Source organism: Narcine bancroftii, chromosome 1, assembly GCF_036971445.1.
Source record: "Narcine bancroftii isolate sNarBan1 chromosome 1, sNarBan1.hap1, whole genome shotgun sequence".
Lineage (NCBI taxonomy): Eukaryota > Metazoa > Chordata > Chondrichthyes > Torpediniformes > Narcinidae > Narcine > Narcine bancroftii.
In genome coordinates, this window is record NC_091469.1 from 266,872,366 (window position 1) to 266,891,178 (window position 18,813).

General features: G+C 37.1%; 1 protein-coding gene across 5 annotated transcripts in view; it reads left to right on the plus strand.

Moving 5' to 3' along the window:
* Positions 1–18,813, plus strand: part of LOC138742820 (ethanolamine kinase 1-like) — a 369,247-nt gene that overhangs the window by 331,762 nt on the left and 18,672 nt on the right. For 4 of the 5 annotated variants that reach the window (XM_069897775.1, XM_069897771.1, XM_069897766.1 and 1 more), the window contains exon 7: positions 3,645–3,718. In XM_069897775.1, coding sequence (XP_069753876.1) covers positions 3,645–3,718 — 74 coding nt within the window. Of the gene's footprint in view, positions 1–3,644; positions 3,719–7,430; positions 7,496–18,813 lie in introns of those variants that run through there. The other variant, XM_069897748.1, reaches the window with a different exon arrangement.

The window sequence follows — 18,813 nt, forward strand, 5'->3', positions numbered from 1 at the left end:
TGGAGTTGTGTTGCAGCAAGTAACAGAGGAGCAGTTGTTATCAGAATCTTGTTCAAGTGCTATAATTACTGTGATTCCTAAGAAAGATAGGGATGCATTGAAAGTATCTTTGTATAGACCTATTTCTTTATTAAATGTAGATTATAAAATTATAACGAAGGTATTAGCGGATAGACTTGCAAATATTTACCTCAGTTGATACATATAGATCACACAGGTTTTCTTAAAAATAGAAATGTGTCAGATAATATTCTTAGATTGATAACATTAGTCAATGCATTTAGACAGCAACCCAACCATCCAATGGTGGTTGTGCTGAATGTGGAAAAAGCCTTTGATAGAGTCGAGTGGAATTTTTTGTTTAAAGTGTTAGAGAAGTTTAATTTTGGCCCTTATTTTATAGGCTGTGTCAAGGCCTTATATACAAATCCAACTGCTAGGGCGGTGATAAATGGTAAAATTTCCTTATCATTTAACTTAATGTGTTTGACTCGACAAGGTTGTCCATTGTCACCAGCCTTATTTGCATTGGCTATTGAACCATTATCTCAGACAATAAGACAGAATGATAAGATTAAAGGAATGAAAATTGGGGAGGATGAATATAAGATTAATTTATTGCGGACGATGTGCTGGTATATTTGACAGAACTGGAACAGTCTTTGAAATATTTACAAGATTGTTTGTTAAAATTTGGAGAGCTATCTGGATATAAAGTAAATTGGGATAAGAGTGAAATATTGCCAGTTGGGGATGGAGATTATTCAGAATATAAAAGTATTATAAAATTGAAGTGGTCAGATAGAATTAAATATTTTGGGAGTGGTAGTAAACGCAGACTACCAGTCTTTATATAAATTGAATTATGTCCCTTTTTTAAAAAGGATTAAAATGGATTTGATTAAATGGAAAGATTTGCCGTTTACATTAATTGGTCGAGTAAATTGCATTAAAATGAATATTTTTCCTTGAATTTATTATTTGTTTCAGTCTATACCATGTTTACTTTCAAAGGGTTTTTTCAGGATTTGAATAGAGTAATGCGGGAGTTTTTATGGAAGGGAAAATTAGTCTGAGTAGCTTTACATAAACTTACATGGAAATATGCTTTAGGGGGATTGCAGTTACCTCATATTCAAAATTATTATGATGCAGCTCAGTTGAAATTTGTTAGTAGATTGATAGATGTTGACCAACCTCTGAGTTGGGCAAAGGTGGAAATGGCTTGTATATCTGAAGTTGAGATACATCAGTTTATATTTAAATGGAATGTGGATTTATTGCGGGAACGTAATATGCCAGTATGAAAACATTTGTTAAGGATATGGGTTAAAAGAAACAGGGTTTTAGGATCAAAGGGTAAATTACCAATTCAATCCCCGTTATATCATAACCAGCTTATTCCTTTTTCAATGTTTAATAATCATTTAATGAGATGGAATTTTCAGGGCATAAAGACAATTCAGGACTGTTTTGAAAAAGGCCAGTTTCTTTCTTTTATTCAATTGAGGGAGAAATTTGATATATCTATAAACTCTCCGTTTGTGTATTATCATCTCAGAGCTTTGATAAAAGATAATTATGGTAAAGAGATGAATTTACTCATGTTGACGAAATTTGTGTCTTTGAATTCTTCTGTACCAAAGAAAGGATATATTTCAGATATGTACCAGGATACTATAGATAAACTGGAATGGGAAAAATCTAGGCTTAAATGGGAAAGTGATTTAACCTATATTTTTACGGAAGATAATTGGGAGGTTATGTGTTCTGATAGTGTAACTAAAGTAATGAATGTACATTATGGAATGGTTAATTATAATTTTTTACATCAGTTATATTTGACTCCAGAGAAATTGAAAAAATATGGATTTAGTAATTCAGATTCTTGTTTTAGATGTGGACTATATACTGGAACATTTTTACATGGTGTTTGATCTTTGAAAGGACTAGGGTTGGATAAATTTCATATTTCATTTGTACGTCTAGTGTTATCTGTAGCACGAAAATGTGTAGCTAGTACTTGGAAGGATAATGTAGAGGTTAATATAACACGTTGGCATAATGAGTTGAGAAATTGTATTATTATGGAAAAAAATACATGTAATCTGCATGATAATTATTTGTTTTTTGTTAAAATGTGGTCTTATTTGGAGTATATGAACAGAAATACTTTGAAATATTCTTTATAATCACTGTATTATCTTTATATTTGGCTCCCCTTAAGGGGGCTGGCTGAAGGGGTGGGAGGGTTGGCGGGGTTTTGTTTCTTTTTATATATACAAAAAAAATGTTTTTTTTCTGTTATGTTTGATTGTAAGTTGCCTAAATTCTTTTAAATAAAGTTTTTTTTAAAAAAGTATAAAAATAAGGAATTCATGTTGGAGCTATCTAAAAATTTGATAACCTGGATTAAGAGGGATTGAACAAACTTGGGTTGTTTTCTTGAGAGTGTTGAGTTTGAGGGGTGGCCTAATTGAAGTCGAGAGTCATTAATATGGTAGACAATTAAAATATGTTCCCATGGTAAAAAATTATCACATACAAGAGGATATGGTTTTAAATCAGGGGTGGGCAAACTTTATTTTTTAAACTCATATTCTACTTTAATTATTCCCTATGTCATAAGTGCTCTGTGATTAGTCCGGGATTGCTTAAGATGATATGTAAGTGGGAAGGTAAGATTTAGAACCACTGCTCTAGACCTAATTGTTACTGAAATATTTTGCTTGAGAAAAATTGTCATTGGCCCATTTCCTTTGAAGTTATGCACATAACGAGTCAATTACGTACAATTAAAACACTAATTTTCAACCCTTTTTCTTTTCACTCACGTACCACCTTAAGCAATCCCTTACTAATCACAGAGCACTTCTGGCATAGGGAATACTTAAGGTGGAATGTGAGTTTTAAATGAAAGGTTGCCCATGCCTGTTTTAAAGGAAAAGTGCAGGATAAGCTTTTTACACAGAGAGTGGTGCATGCCTAAAATGGGCTGCCAGGAGTACTGGTGGAAGCAGATAAGAGCCTTCTAGATAGACAAATGAATATAGTAAAAAAAAATACAGAGGTGCTCGAGGAGCTCAGCAGGTCTCACAGTGTCCACAGGAGGTAAAGATATATTATTGACCATCCCTGACTGAGCTCAGGGGCCTGAAGCATTGGTAGTATATCTTTATCCTATGGACACTGTATGACTGTCTGAGTTCGTCCAGCATCTCTGCATTTGCACTACACCACAACATCTGCCGACTTTCATGTTTTACTCCAGACACCAGAATATGCAAGGAATAGAAGTTTATGATTCATGCACAAAGAGAAGAGCTTGACTTTAATTTGAGCATTATGTTTGATGCAGACACATGGACTGAAGGACCTGTTCTATGAGAAAGAAAGGAAATGTCACATGGTAGCAAAGACTATGGTTACATTTGAGAAACAGTAAATGAATTGCCAAGCCAAGATGAAGCAATAGACATTTAATCATTTTATATCCAGCATAAATGTCTTCATTCATTACATATGTTTTATGATTTGCAAACTGTTTTTCTGACTCACAATTTCTGACATAAATATATTTTAAAATCAATTTGAAGTGCAATATTGATCATTTTTCTCTCTATTTTGTTTTATTCTCTCTTTAGGCTTCACACATTTTCTGGGGCCTCTGGGGAATTCTTCAGTCTAGATATTCCACCATTGACTTTGATTTCTTGAGGTAAGTGCCTGTTTTTTTTTAAGACAAAGTGAAAAGAAAACAAAACCTAGCCTGTGTCTGGCTCATTGTTGCGGACAATGTGAACTCTAATGCAGTTGGAAGCAGCATGTCTAAATAGTCTGTCATGTTTTCTTTAATGTTTTGTAACCCACAGATGGGATTCATTTCCACCCGCTCCAAAAAATGTAAACGATAAAGTGTCATTAAAGTACTTTAAACTACTTGATGACATTTTAGTCACGTTAATGAAAACTGGCATTTATACTGATTAGGACAAATCAATCAAAAGATTGAAATGTTTTGGTGTTTCCCTTCTTATAGACAGCCATCTTTCTTGGAATATATTACAATACGTCTTAAAATGTGATATAGGCATTTAAATGTCTTGATTAGAATACTCATCAAAACAGAAAGTAATCACCCTAACTGACCTGCTTGATTTATTTTTGCAGTTCACTTCATGTTTTGTCCGACCCATAACTCTTCCTTTCTAACTTAACCCCACAACTGTTCCAGTAGTTCTTTTCAGCCGTGGTGGTTACATTAATTGTTAATGACAAAGGGAACCTTCACTCTGTGTGGTTTCCTGCCCACATTTGGATCATTTACAGGGTCATTTTCCTGATAGGAAATGCAATACGAGATGTGCGAAAACAGTACGTATATTGTCGTTTAATTGGCTCTTACTGTTGCTCATCCAAGTTAGGCGCGTGTGCTGTAGGGTGTCTGTTCCACAACAGGAAAGAATAAACCCAGACTCAAATCATAGGAAATTCATCAAATATGGTTCTTGGAGTTCTGTCTTTCAAGCTCTGTTTCACTGCCATATGATCTCCATAAACCGAATTACTGTTGGCTTAGGTACAAGACTAATGGCGCCTGGGGCTAGTTCTTAATGAAATCCACATGCATGTGACAATAGAACAATCATGGCGAAACATGGAAAATTCTCCATTAGATCACTTTATTTCTTTTATAAAAATAAACTCACAATACTTAAGGAAGGAACTGATCATTCAGTTGTAGCTTGGATGCATGTTAACCAAACTATTAATAACGACAAGACTAAATGGGTACTTAGACCATCAGATACCTTAAACATTTTTATTGGATGAATGTAGTGTCCTGTCAAACGTAAAGTAAGTATTTACAATTTATTAATGTTTCAAGCATGTACAAGATGCTACAAAGTTCAACACTTGGTTTGACTACTCTAAAATCTTCCATGTAAATGTTTTTCACTATTTCCTTTTTATTTCTTCTTGTATGGTTCTCAATTCAGCAATGATTTTAATAGAATTAAAAGGTGTCTCACTATAACACTGAAGAGGCACTTAAATCATGAAATATGGTTAACAATTATGCAAGTTTTGGCACAAATGCATCATTCTTCAATGGTACAAAACATGGCAATGCCCTTAACAATTATTGCCATTTAGAATTCACTGTATTAATTTAAAATATTTGCATCTTCCAGATTTCTTCAATTCATGTAGTAAACTAAAATCTAATTGATTGATATTATTTTTCTGAATAATTTAAATATTAAACACAGGCAAAGTAATAAATACTCGATGAAACTCACAGAAAAATTCAAACACTGAAGCATTCAGCTCTCTCAGCTTCTGTTTTTGCATGTGCCTTCTTGACGGCATAATATTTCATTCCCTTGAAAATGAGGCAATACTTTGCAAAGCATTATTTATTTTTTTATTGTATAATGTTTTATTTCATAGCATTTTTCTGTTTGTGTTTCAACCTGAACGGTAAACTCTAATGTTACCTCTGTGCACTTTGTATAATTCATCTACCTCCTTGAGATCATCTCTCAGAGACCCCCTTCTAGTCTTCCAATGTATTTGATGCCATGACTCTTCACTATTTCTCTTGCTTGTCTGCCTCAGGACCAAGCTTGGTATTAAGGTGCAGTCAAACCAGAACATGTTACAAATTAATTATTACTTCTGTTGACTTATATTTTGGGGCTGTAAGTCAGCCTAGTATGATGATATAGTTACATAGCATGTAAGAAAGAAGTTTGTGATGCTTTTCTTGCTTTGCCTTTGCTAGACATGTTAATGTCATATCTGCAAAGAATCCTGCGTTCCTACACTTATTACTTGAATAGAACTCATGGAATATTTATGCACCCTATTTGTCTTACTGTGGTCGTCTGTATTAAATTCCAGCTGCCTCACGTGTTCACATTTACACATTCCATCCGATTGTTTCCAACATTTCAAGCTATCTTCATCAGAGCGGCCACTGCTCTTATAAGTGGGTGAATAGTCAGAAAGCAATGAGACATTTCACACTTTACCATTTCTACTCTCTGTAATTTTCTTTTCCTTTTCCTGTAAGTACTGGCAGATGCAAGAAATCAAACCCGAAGCATCATGATGTACCGTTTGGTTCTTGATTGCCATTAGCTTGCTGAAGATCTACCAGAAGGAAAAAAAAAGTATTTTCTTATGTTCAGGTCTAGTCATTGTTAGTGTCTCTTCCACTGTAAAGACTGAAAGAAGACGCAGGAAACAGAATTTGGCTTTACCTGATGACTAGCGAAATCTATTTCAAAATTTTCAGGATAAAGTAAACAAAGGGGCTGAAAATGGCATTGGTGATTTATAATGGGCAAGTGTGCAGTTCTTCATGAAGAAAGGCCTCACAGACAACAGGATTTCAAAGATGTTGCCTGCAGATCACAAGATGAGGTGATTGTCCATTTGGCTCTTAAAATCAGCCTCAATCAATTATGTTTTTTGCACAGAAATCCCATAATCTTTCCATAATGCAGGCCTGCCAATAAGCCGACTTTGGATGTTCACACTGAAACGAGCAAATCCTGTAATTTTTCCGGTCAGTGTGGATTTTTACACAGCAATCCGGCATTATGAGAGCAAAAGAAACAGGACAAGTAACTACACTGCAGTGAAGTCAACTGTGATGTATAACATATGCGTCGGACATGTCCTTCAAAACAAAACAAATTGGCAGTTGATCTTTATGTGCTTATGGTACTAGACTAGAACATGTATACCACTCTTTGAGTGCAGGCTAATTTTCTGGGTATCATACATGACTGCTGTTGGATAGAAAAATGTGGAAGAGAGAGAGACCGCACAGGCGCATGTTCAGGTCTAATGTCCTAAACCATTTTGATGAAGATGAGCAGAGGTGTCATTCCCATATGTCTTGGGACACTTTTGACTTTGTATTAGAACTTACTGAGCTACAACTGAGGTGCAAGACAACAAACTGATGACAGCCTCTGGAACCTTGGTTTAGACTTACTGCTGCTCTGTGGTGGTATGCTACCCCATGTGAATATCAATCCATAAATTGTATTTTTGGTGTTGGTGTGGCAACTGTGTGTGTGTGTTGGTATGCCAAGTTACTGGAGAATTGAGAAGGCCCTATTTAAACATTTTGTTAACCTGCTGAATGGTGCATGACTCAGGAGACAATGGATGGATTTGCAGAATAAGGGTATCCAAGGTGTGCCATTGATGGCAGACATAGTCCCATGACTCCATGAGGACCCACTAGCCTACTACAATCGGAAAGGCTGGCTCTCCATTGTTCTTCAGGCTGTTGTAGACCACAACTACTGGTAAGGATCATGCCCTGAGTTACAATTATTTGTCTTTATCAATTAATGTGTTTCATATGTCGATCTAAACATAGACTTTTTGTTGTTCCCACTTCATAGGTTTGTATGATGCTCGAGTTTTAGCCAACTCGCTCATGTATAGAAAGGCTGAGGATCAAGAGGGGTACCTCTTCCCACATGAAGTAAGTTCATATACCCCACTGAACAATGTCAATCTCAAGATTGCATAAGGCACTTATACATCTACATTGTTCTGCCTACAGAAATCCAAAACTGTTAATGGAGTGGAGATCCCCATGCATCTAATCAGAGACCCAGCTTTCCCACTCAGGAAGTGGTTAATGAAGGGGTTCACTAACCACCATGCACTCAATCAACAGAAGTGCAGCTACAACTTACGTTTAAGCTCAGCATGGATGATGATGAAAATGCTTTCGGACACCTCAAAGGTCAAGCGACTTGATATTTGTACCACTCTTGTATCAGATGTTGTTGTTGCCTGTTGTGTTCAACAAGGAACACTTCTTGTCTGAGTGGAACACTGATCTACATAATCTCCCTGAGGAGCCTGATTGGGTTGCTTATCAGGGTGCACAAGCACATGGTCACCAGATGATCCATGAGGCAATTATGTCCCTCTGTAAGTAATTAAGCTAGTAAATGACAACTTTTAGTAAATGTAAATAGTGCACTTGTCAAAGAATAGTAGTGAACAGGAGACATGTAAAGCTATGAGGTTGATGAGGGTGGTATGTCATACGGGAGTTTGTTGCAGCGGGAGCTTGATGCTGTTGAGCATTAGCATAATCATGTCCTTCATGAGTGAAGCCTGGTTCTGCATTTCATGTTAGAAATCTTTGAACATTTGTCCAAAGCCTGTCATCTCCACTGACTGTGTACATCTGTCTTCCTCCTGTGCCTCTCTCCTCATCTGCTCTTCACTGGCCCTCTTGCACCTCCTGCCAAATATATTCCCTCTCCGCATCATCACGGTCCATTGTGTGCAACATTTCCATCATTTACTGGGTCACCACCTGTGCCTTGGTAGGTCTCTGTTTCTTCATTGGTAGCTGATACCCTGGAAAGCAATGGAGCACAAGCTACATTAGCAAGACCATTCTTTATGGGCAGACACACTTACGAAACACTTGACAAAATGCATTGATCATGAGAAGAAATAAGTTTTTACCTGGTGCTCATGAGACACAGGTCCTGTATTGCTGGGGTCAGTTTCCATGCCAGCATCAGGACTGGTGCTGGAGGAGGGGGACACAGCTGGAACAATTTCAGGGGAAGATGGATTTCCATGTTGCTCTGTGGTGCAACTGGGTGTGCTGAATGGCTTGTGCCCCAGATGGCATAGCACAGATCAAAATATGGCAAGTCCAATTGCCCCCTGCCACTCCTGCCATTGTGGTAATTTTCCTGAATGTATTTCTTACGCAGGCATTTCAGTTTGCTAATGACCTGGGACTTGTTCCGGGAAAAGCCCCTGACTCTCCTTTTTAGAGCTACCCAATCTAATATCAATCCATCCCTCACCATGCCCATTATGATGGATCTCAGAATCACTCCAGTTGGCAGATATCATGGACATTGGATGCTGAGAACAAACTACCTGTTGGTTTCAAATGTTCAGATCTCCGGCTGAAATGTCACACACTAAAAGCCTCATCAAAATGCCATATTACTTACCTGAGTGGGTCCTGGAATGCCCGAAGTGCTATTTACACTGCAGGCATTCTGGCAATTTTGCTAGATCCCTTTGCAAAAAAAAAGATGGGACTGGAATGCTATTTACACTGCAGACGTTCCAGGAAAAAGGAGAAAATGTCTTGAAAAGGACCATGTAAAAAGCATAAATGTTTCAATTCACCGTTTCATTCTTGCCCCATTCTTCTAGGTTTAGTTTTGCCTTCAACTTATTTATTTCAAAGTACCATTGAATGGAATACGTTGAGGAATATTGCTGATTGCTGCTCTTTCGGTCCACAAACTCGTGCTGCCCAATTATACCCAATTAACCTATAACCCTGGTACGTGTTGGAATAATGGGAGAAAACCAGAGTGCCTGGAGGAAGCCCACACAGACATGGGGAGAATGTGCAAACTCCTGACAGAGAGTGCAGGATTCAAACCCCGGTCGGTGGTGCTGCAACAGCATTGCAAACTGCTACACTGATCAGGTCACCCACTCCGCTACGCTAGCCATGCCCCCTGCACAGATGTTTAGTTTAATTCTGGTCAAAGCAGGTTTAAATGTGCTAAACTTTCTTGATTATCTCAGGCATTGTTGGTGTATTTGCATGCAGCATACATGACTTGCAGACAGGTTCAATTGAACTAGAAATAATACACATAAAAACTTCAGAACCATCCTGTTTTGCTGTACATCAAAGCTGGGTGGGAATGAATCAACAGATTGCGTGTGAGTTTTCAAAGGCTGAACTGAAAGTTAGCTTTTACAGATGGAAAGATGATGTCAACAGAACACGGTCCAGACCTGATAAGGGATTTGGATTCTGAATGTCAACAACTCAGTCCATAATATATTACATTAAGAAATTCACCCTATATGAATGCGCCTGAGATTGTATGATCATGAAAGGTAAGCAGGCTCAGGACTGGTCAGTACTTGGAGGGGAGACGGCCTAGGAACTCCAGATGCTGTAGGTTTTTGTGAGGGGCGCTGGATAAAGTGGCGACTCTCTGTCTGCCTCACAGTAGGCAAATGTTAAAGAATTTCATGTATGTTAAATTCTAAATGTAGTATTACATGACAATAATAGAACTTTTATCTTTACCGTTATCTACCTTTCCATCATTAACTGAAATGGAAGGAAAATTAAGCATTTCCTTTGGTGGTAGGTACAAACACAGATTAAACTTCTATTAACATTTTACTTGCACTTATCGGCATCAGAACCATTGCAAGTTACTGAATTCCTGAACACTGGCAGATATCCAGTTGTGCTTTTGAATGACCCTATAATTGTTCATTTAAAAATATAATGGGACATCCTGTCATGAGATATTTAATCAAGCAAGGTTCAAGCGCAACAGAAGTTTGTATCCCATTGCTGATTTGGAACTCCTGACGAATTAATTTATGACAGTATATTGCAATTTTGTATTGTATCCCTTGCTTTTTTGATTTGGGCCTTAAATAGTAAAAACAAAGGATAAAGTGGCTGTCACTTTTATAGTTCTCTACATGTAAAATGTCCCATTAAAGATCAGGTATATTTAAAATAAAAATAACTGCCAGAGAATACAATTGAAGGAACAAGGCTCCTATTACACAAGTATATATTGTGATGTAAAGAAACAGTATGCCTTTGTGCACCTAACCGCTGCATTTCAGACCTTGTGTCTGGGTTCAGACAAAAAAAAAAATCAGTTTAAATAGAACCATTGCAAACTCTTGAAGGACCCCACAAGTACAATAATAGCTTATTTTTAAGGTCACTAGCATTAAATTTGTTAGAATAAGCTACAGGCATCTAACTCACCTCATGTGTGAGTACATTGATCTAAAGTTTAAGTTACTCAGAATTCACCAGATCTGAGTCAAACATATTTTGCAGTTTTACTTATCATAAAATAATTGTGGATAAGGAAACCAGTGCAACATGGTTAGTGTAACAGTTAGCACAGCATTATTACAGCATCAGTGAGCAGGATTCAAATCCGACGTTGTCTGTAAGGAGTTTGTATGCTCTCCCAATTACCTGCTTGGGTTTTCCTCAGGAGCCTTGGTTTTCTCCCACTCTCCTAAAACATATGGGGTTGTAGGTTAATTGATTGTAATTGGGCAACACAGGGCTCAATGGACAGAATCAGCTTCCACTGTGTTCTAAATTTTTATACATGTATCCGTTAATCCAAGAAGACCACCTATTCTGTCATTTAATTGAGTCATCTGTTCCTTAAATTGATTCCACTCTATTGTTCTGCTTTGAAATCCATGTAATAAGATGATTATCAATGATAATATCTCTAGATAGTAATTGATAGAAAAATCAACACATAAAACTGGAATAACAAAAAGAAACAGTCACATGAGAATGCTGTGTGATTTGGAGATGTCATCTCTTCCAGTTTAGCTTTAGTTGATCTGCAACCTGATATTCATCCTCAGCCAACATCACAAAACAAATTAATATTTTAAGAATTTCCTGTTTATGGGAGATTCCTGTGTTTATCATATTTCATGACTACATTTCAAGAGGCTTTGAGATGTCGTCTGATCATGTCAAGTAACAAATAGCTCAATTCTTTTTGTAAGTTTTTTTTTGTGCCAAGTGCTTTCTGGGATCAGATTTAAACATATCTTTTACCAGTGCAAATCCATCATTTTCTTCTGAATTCAACTAAAAATCAAGAAATGTATCTCTTGTGCATCTTTGTCAGATGATTTTTCACTTGTCTCCTTTTGAGTTTGAATATCCAAGTTTCTTCCATTTTTGCCATTAAAAATCAGCCCTGAAGCTATCTACGGCATGATCTTCAAAGGTCTCCCTCATTTGTCAATGTGTAATCATTCAATGATAATCCCCCTGACATTTATTATGCCATTATTACTCTTCAACTTTCCTTTGGCTAGGAAGTAATTAGGGGCAACTTGAGGATGAGGCAGGGGAATACAAATGCAGTTTCTTTCTATGAGCAGATTTATGATCAGTCCTTAGACTTTACCCATTTTTAGTGTCCCAAAGGGTCTCTAAAACCAAATCAGAACTCACAATAAAGTTTAAGAAATTGAGACACTTTTTGTTTGAATAAATTGTTATTATTGTGTGCTCCCTTTAAAATATATTGAAACAAAACCTGTGCATTTTATGTAGATGCCATATTTATCATCAAGATATGATTGGATTTATTTCCAAGTACACTGTACAGTAAAATCCAGGTTTTCAGAATTTAAGAAACCAGCGGCCACAAGCCACCGGCAAAAAAAAACCGAAATAGGTAAAAAATATGAAAGTTTAAAATTGGCAGCTCAGGAGTTTAGTTCATCAGTCGCGTAACATGCAATCTCAGGCAACCAGCAAATTCACTTATCAAGCATCTACGAATCCCCATAGGTGCCGGATACCAGGGGTTTTACTGTTACACGATAACTCTGATGAGTTAGCATCATGCTTATCTTTAACAACTGTTAAATAGTTTAAAATCAGAAAGATCCTAAATTCTTTGTCCTCCTTTCAATAGCTTTCAACTGGTCAATAGTTATGTAGAAATGAACCGATGATGCCTTTCTAGAAAGCACTATTAACTCTCAGATTTTGTTAATATTATTGCAGACTGTCTTTCTGCCAATGAAAACCGCAGAGAGGTTGGTCACTTATACCTGTCTTACCTTTCATGTTTGAGTATCAATATTATGATCATGCAAATTCATCTGAATGGTCAGGACAGGACGATCTGAATCCCAGGAAGGATCTCCCAAGGTCCCAACACAGTATCACTAGAAATGCCAAAGTAACACCGAACCATGTTTTAAACCTTAATGCACTGCTCCAATGGTACTGTTGTCAGCCACTTATTGATCCCTCCAGCTGGGTTAAAGAAACCATATAAATTGGATGAGAATCAATTTGTACATAATTAATTATATCATATGATACCATGCATCAAAGATCAATCACTAATGATGGGCTTCTGCCTTGCAATCCATCAAATGTACAGCATGATTCAATGAATAGTTTGAGCCAAAATCCAGAAAACTAGGCACTGCAAGGTCATGCTTCCAGATTCAATATTTGTTCGGAGGCATAATTAGAATCAAAGTGCCTACTTTACATGCGAGGCTACCCATAACAGCTTCGGACAGATTACAGCAGAATGTGAGGTCCCAAATTATTGCCCTAAGTGGGGCATCAAAAGAAGCAGTTGTTTTAAAAAATATAATAATTTGACTCCACATGTTAAATAGATGAGTGGATGGGTGGCAGAGGGTTATGCCTGATATCTAGTTTCTGGCTTCAATTAATGAAGGGTCCAAAGGCATATGGCTTTCACTGCAATCTGAGCCCCTCGACTGGATTGTTGCTTGAAATGCATTTCCAAAACCCTGTATCTATGTGGGGCTAAAAATGTTTAAGTACATGAACATGCTTCTGAAAATGTGGTTATCCTGACTAATATTTCTGAAGGCCAAGTTCTTAAAAGGTGGATTTTCTATCCAGTCACTGGTCTCCGTTGAAATTGTGGTCTGAAAATTATGTCTAGAATGCTTGAAATGAAGTATTGGAAAATTCACCAACAATGTTTCAGCAGACATGGCTCTATTTTGAGATCTTGCATTCAGGAAATTGTTTGAAAGTTGGCTAAAAATATTCAAGCTAAAATTTGCTTAATAAAGTGAAATACTAATAACTGTACTACATCCAGCTTCTGGTGCAGAATGGATTAGATTGCAAATGATCTATTATGTGCATACTGATATTTTCCATTGCATTAGCAATCAAAGGAAAATTTAATTGCAGATAGTCCTATGGTATGGGTTACATATTAGTATGTAAAGGATCTTGCTGCATGAACTCTCAGATTTTGTTAATATTATTGCAGACTGTCTTTCTGCACCAAATCCAACAAAGAGAATAAGGATTTTATTTTTGTTAGGTATTTTATTTGAAATGCAATCCAGTTCTCACAAACTTCCAGGAACTGGAAAGAGTTAGAATGTGTGATGAATACAAAACTTGATGGAGTTTTGACTGATGTAAAGAGACTTCAATAGGATGTGGGCAAGGTGAATGAGTCTGTGAGAACATGACGAATGAAAGATAATGTGCAAAAATGTGAGCTCATTCACTTTTTTGCACCTTGCAGAAAATTGAGAAATTTGTAAAATGGTGACAGTTGATGTTCCAATGGATCTAAGCATACTAAGCAATGCAGCCATCGATTAAGAGGGAAAATGCTGGGTTTGACATTATTATAAGACAGAATATTTTCAAGAATAAGGAAGTCCTATTACAATTGCATAGGTCAAATAGTATTGTACCTAGAGCATTGTGTACAATTTTGGGTTCCTTATCTAAGGAAAATATTACTGACCATAGTTAGAGTGCAGTAAAGATTTGCCAGATTGGTTCAAGGAATATCAATTCTGGTACATATGGAGATATTAGAAAAGACTGAGTTTCTATTATTCAAAATTTACAGAATTTTTAAAGGACCTCATCACACTGCAAGGAAAATGTCCACTCATCGTTGACATTTTCAGTCCATCTTACAGGATTAGGAGTTTTTAAGCTCTTTATATTTTCACTGCTGATATTGACTGTTACTCACTATGCACACTATGTGCTTCTTTTTTTTCTTTTACTCCTGTGCACAGCAGCCTTGGCTGTTTTTTTCCATTCCATGTATCTTTCTTTTATTACAATAAAGACATTTGGGTTCTTTTTAAAACAACTAGATTTATTAATGAAAAAAAAACAACACTAAGGACAGTACATATATATGCCAGATCTTATGTGGCGGCATCCATCTTGACTCTATCCAAGATGCAACAGCATTCCCAAGATGCAACATTCCCCAGATGCTGCACACTCTATCTCCAACACCTCTTGGTGGTAGCACTCTATCACAACATAGTGTATGCAAAATTGAAACAAAACCTGGAGGACAAAAAAAATAATTGACCTACAACAATAACAAATCATTACTGAACACAGTGACAGGCAAGGAGAAAACTCCCACCACTAGGGAAAAGTACATGCTGTTGTCAACAGGTTGGCACAGCTAGAACCATCAAATTCAGTAGAAAAAAAAATATTGGTTTCCATTTCTGGATCTAATGCACAAAAGAAATGTATTGGGCTGACAACATAAGTGAATTTGCAGTTATACTTTAATCTGTGGTTGCAAAGCAATCCCTCCATACCCCCATTAATATCACTCCCAATGATATTTCAAAACACCCATTATGTAAGGCTCATTTTCCCACAATCTATGCACACACTACAATCAAATGATTGCCAATGTTCAGGCAAAAACAAAAAAAAAATAGTGCCCTTACACCCAGAAGTCCATCTAATCCTGACCCTTCACTTATTACAAGAGAGTGCATAAAACATGAATAAACTGCATGCGAGTCCCAAGAGATTGTGCAACCAAGAGCAAAATGCCATGGATCCCTCCATCGTGATCATTAGAGGTGGAGAGACAAATGCCAAGTTACAGAGTTAAACTTTTGACCTATATATCAAACACGTATAGCTCACACTAGTTTGATTTCATTGACAAATGGAAGCATTTGTTTTGTGTTATTACTGAGTCCTATCCATTTTTTTTGTCTTATGGAAACTTCCTGAACAAATCTGTTGGCTTGCCTGACTACATTTTGTGTTCCTCTCAAACATACTTTATTGTGGACCATTCTAGTACAAGTTCATTCACTTCAGTGGATCCATGAGACACAGATCACAAGTGAGCATGTGCAGATCTTGGTAGTAAAAACACAAGGCTGGAGAAACTCAGGGTTGAGCCTTTCATCAAAGTAGTGGGCAACTTTAGCACATCCATTCAGGAGAGGCACTCTTCGCAAAATCTGCTCGCCTACAAAATTCCTTTAATCATCACCAAACTACAGAGGTGACTAACATGCTTTCCCCTGAAGAGCTGAGGCAATGGAGAAATTCAGGTCAAATATTTGTGGATGGGTATTGCAGTCAATGCAAGCACGTCTTCAGCTTGAGAGAGCAGCGACTTTTCTCAAAACTTCCTGGAGGTCAGATATTGGTGCATCCAACTGTGCACCCCATAAAAGTAGCATTTCTAAAAGCAAGTGTCTGGGTACATGCCACATTTGCCCCTAGCCTTACATCAGTGTTCAAAGGACATAGAAGTGACATTTGAATGAAGTTTCAACCCCTGTAAATGAATGCTTCACTTGTTTTAATTTCTTTTAATGTTTTTTTTTTGTTTGTATTTAATGGTAATGTAATTAAATGTTATTTTCTTTATTGTTTAATTGTATAAATGCATGTTCATTTTAAATCTATCAGAAATATTCAATATTTATACACAGTCTTTGACAGCTGTCAGAGATTTGGCTGCACTTCACGGAATGTTGTTCAGTCTGGAGGCTCATCTCTCCTGCCACAGCTATAAAATAGGTTGTTGTAGATCACGACCACAAACCTTGCAGATTTTGTTAATAGTCTGAAGGTATTAGAATTCAATAGTACCATGGCTGTGAACACCACTAGAATTTGCCAGTGTGTCAACTGCTTTAAACCAGGCAACAGTTACATTGTAATAGGTCAACCATCTACAACAAGCCCCTCCTTTGCAGACATGTAGGAGGGATATCATGCCCTGAATAGAGTGGTGAACATATCTACATGAAGCCATCCCACATTTAACTGCAGTGTCCACCGCATCACATGTTGGTTGTTATTTTCCTCCTCAGATTCGATATAAACCAGCCATGGCGTTTTCAATTCGAACACCTCCAAAATATTAACAAAGGGACTGACAACAAACCTAATAAAAAGAGGGAACTAAGAAAGCAACCGTTAGACAGGAGCAATGATAAATTCCAGAACACCTGATCTTTAGCTATTCTCGTGAACTGCTGCTCAATCTCACCTCCCTTTGTGCTATGTCCAGAACATCTCAATTCTCTAATTTCAAATCACAATCAAAATCTGGGAAAAGGATGCACATCAGACATAAATAATAATCATGGAGCTTTTCTCTACCTTTGTATTGAATAACACATGAAATGCAAAATTGACATCAGTCAAAACTTCCTTTTTACTCCTCTCTTTGAAGAGAGTTCTATGAAAGCATCTCTCACTGCTCTTCCCCTCTGCACTCCCTGCTGTTTTTCAAGTTCTAGGGCCATGTATTCCCCCATTCTTTCTTCACTTCTCCCCCTCAGCCTTTTTATTCAGGCGCATGCCTGTCTTTTGCACATACGTCGAACAAGGGCTCAGGCCCAAAATATTGGTTCTATATTTTCACCTCCTATGGACACTGAAAGACCTGTTGTTGTTCCTCCAGCATTTCTATGTTTTTACACCCTATCCCTATCAAATGTGAATTGTTAAAACTTCTCTGGTGATATACCTCAGCGTAATATCTTCTAAAATTAAAAGAGGCATCGTCCTGCATTCGGACAACAATCAACAGGAGTGCCATTGATGCCGCACATAAATTGCAGTTCTACGGTGTGTGCCAGGTGTCAATGCTATAAATTTACTCAGTTTAAACACATGCATTTGTTGAACTGGTCTATTCATGAGTTTAGTTTGCTGGCAATAAACATTCCCCAATGAATCTCAGGAATTTTTTTAAAAAAAGCTCTGTTGGCCTGTACACAGGTGAACTTAATGACAGGAATCTTGGCTGTGTTTTTATCCCTCCCGGTGAGATGCTCCTGAAGGCCAATTCTAACACCTCTCCTGCCATGCAGGACTTAACTCTGCTAATACAGCATAAACCAGAGGTTGACCTAGAATTAGGACTTCCTGATCTAATCTGCTTTTATCATATTGGAGATTGTGGTTAGAAGTCATGCTACTGAGCAACTAAACGCATATTTTGGAATCCTGCAGTATTTTGATTTTCAGAAGGTATTTGATGAAACGCCACAAAGGGATTTTTTTTCAGAAAATAAAAAAGTTGATGGTGTGGGAAGTAACATTGTCATAGATAGAAAATTTGTTAGATCACAGGGTCACATGAGTTTGTTATTTTTCTAATTGGAAAATTTATTGATGGCACAAGATTTGAATGTAGTGAGGAAAAATAGCTCTGACAAATAGAATATAAGGCAGAATGATATGCATAAGAATTCAGAGTTCTAAGATGTAGAGAATTTTGAGTAACCTTGTGCATGACTTGCAGAAGGTTCGTATGCAAGTGCAAGAAGTAATTAGGAGAATAAACAAATATTACAATATATAATGAGTAGAATTAAATGCCAATATAAGATGCTCACAATTCATTTATAAAGGGCAATGAGGAGACTACTTCTGCAATTCTGTAGGCTGCAGAAGGATAGAAATGCTTTAGAAGTAGTTCAGTGAAGGTTAATTGGACAAATACTCAAAATTATCTTTGAAGAAGAAGCTGGATGGGCTAAGCATGTGTCAGCTGGAGTGCAAATAAATGAGAAAGGAACTTGATTAAAGCACAAAAAATCTTAAGATCTTAGGAGACCTCAACTGAGGAGCAGAGAGAATGTAACCACTTGGAGGCAAGTCTCTAACTTGTGGTCACTGCTTGAAAATAAGAGGTTTCCCATTAAATAAATAAAAGCAGAATTATACATCTTTCTCGGTGGATTGAGAATATTTCAAACTCTGCTTCACAAAGAATGGTGAGAGCAGAGGCAGGTAGAAAGATTCTGGAGAAGCAAGGGTTGTGAATACTTACATGGGTAAGAGATTTGGTCAAACTGCAGCAATCGCTTGCCAAATTCATTCACATTTTTGGTTCATGTTATTACAGCACTGGC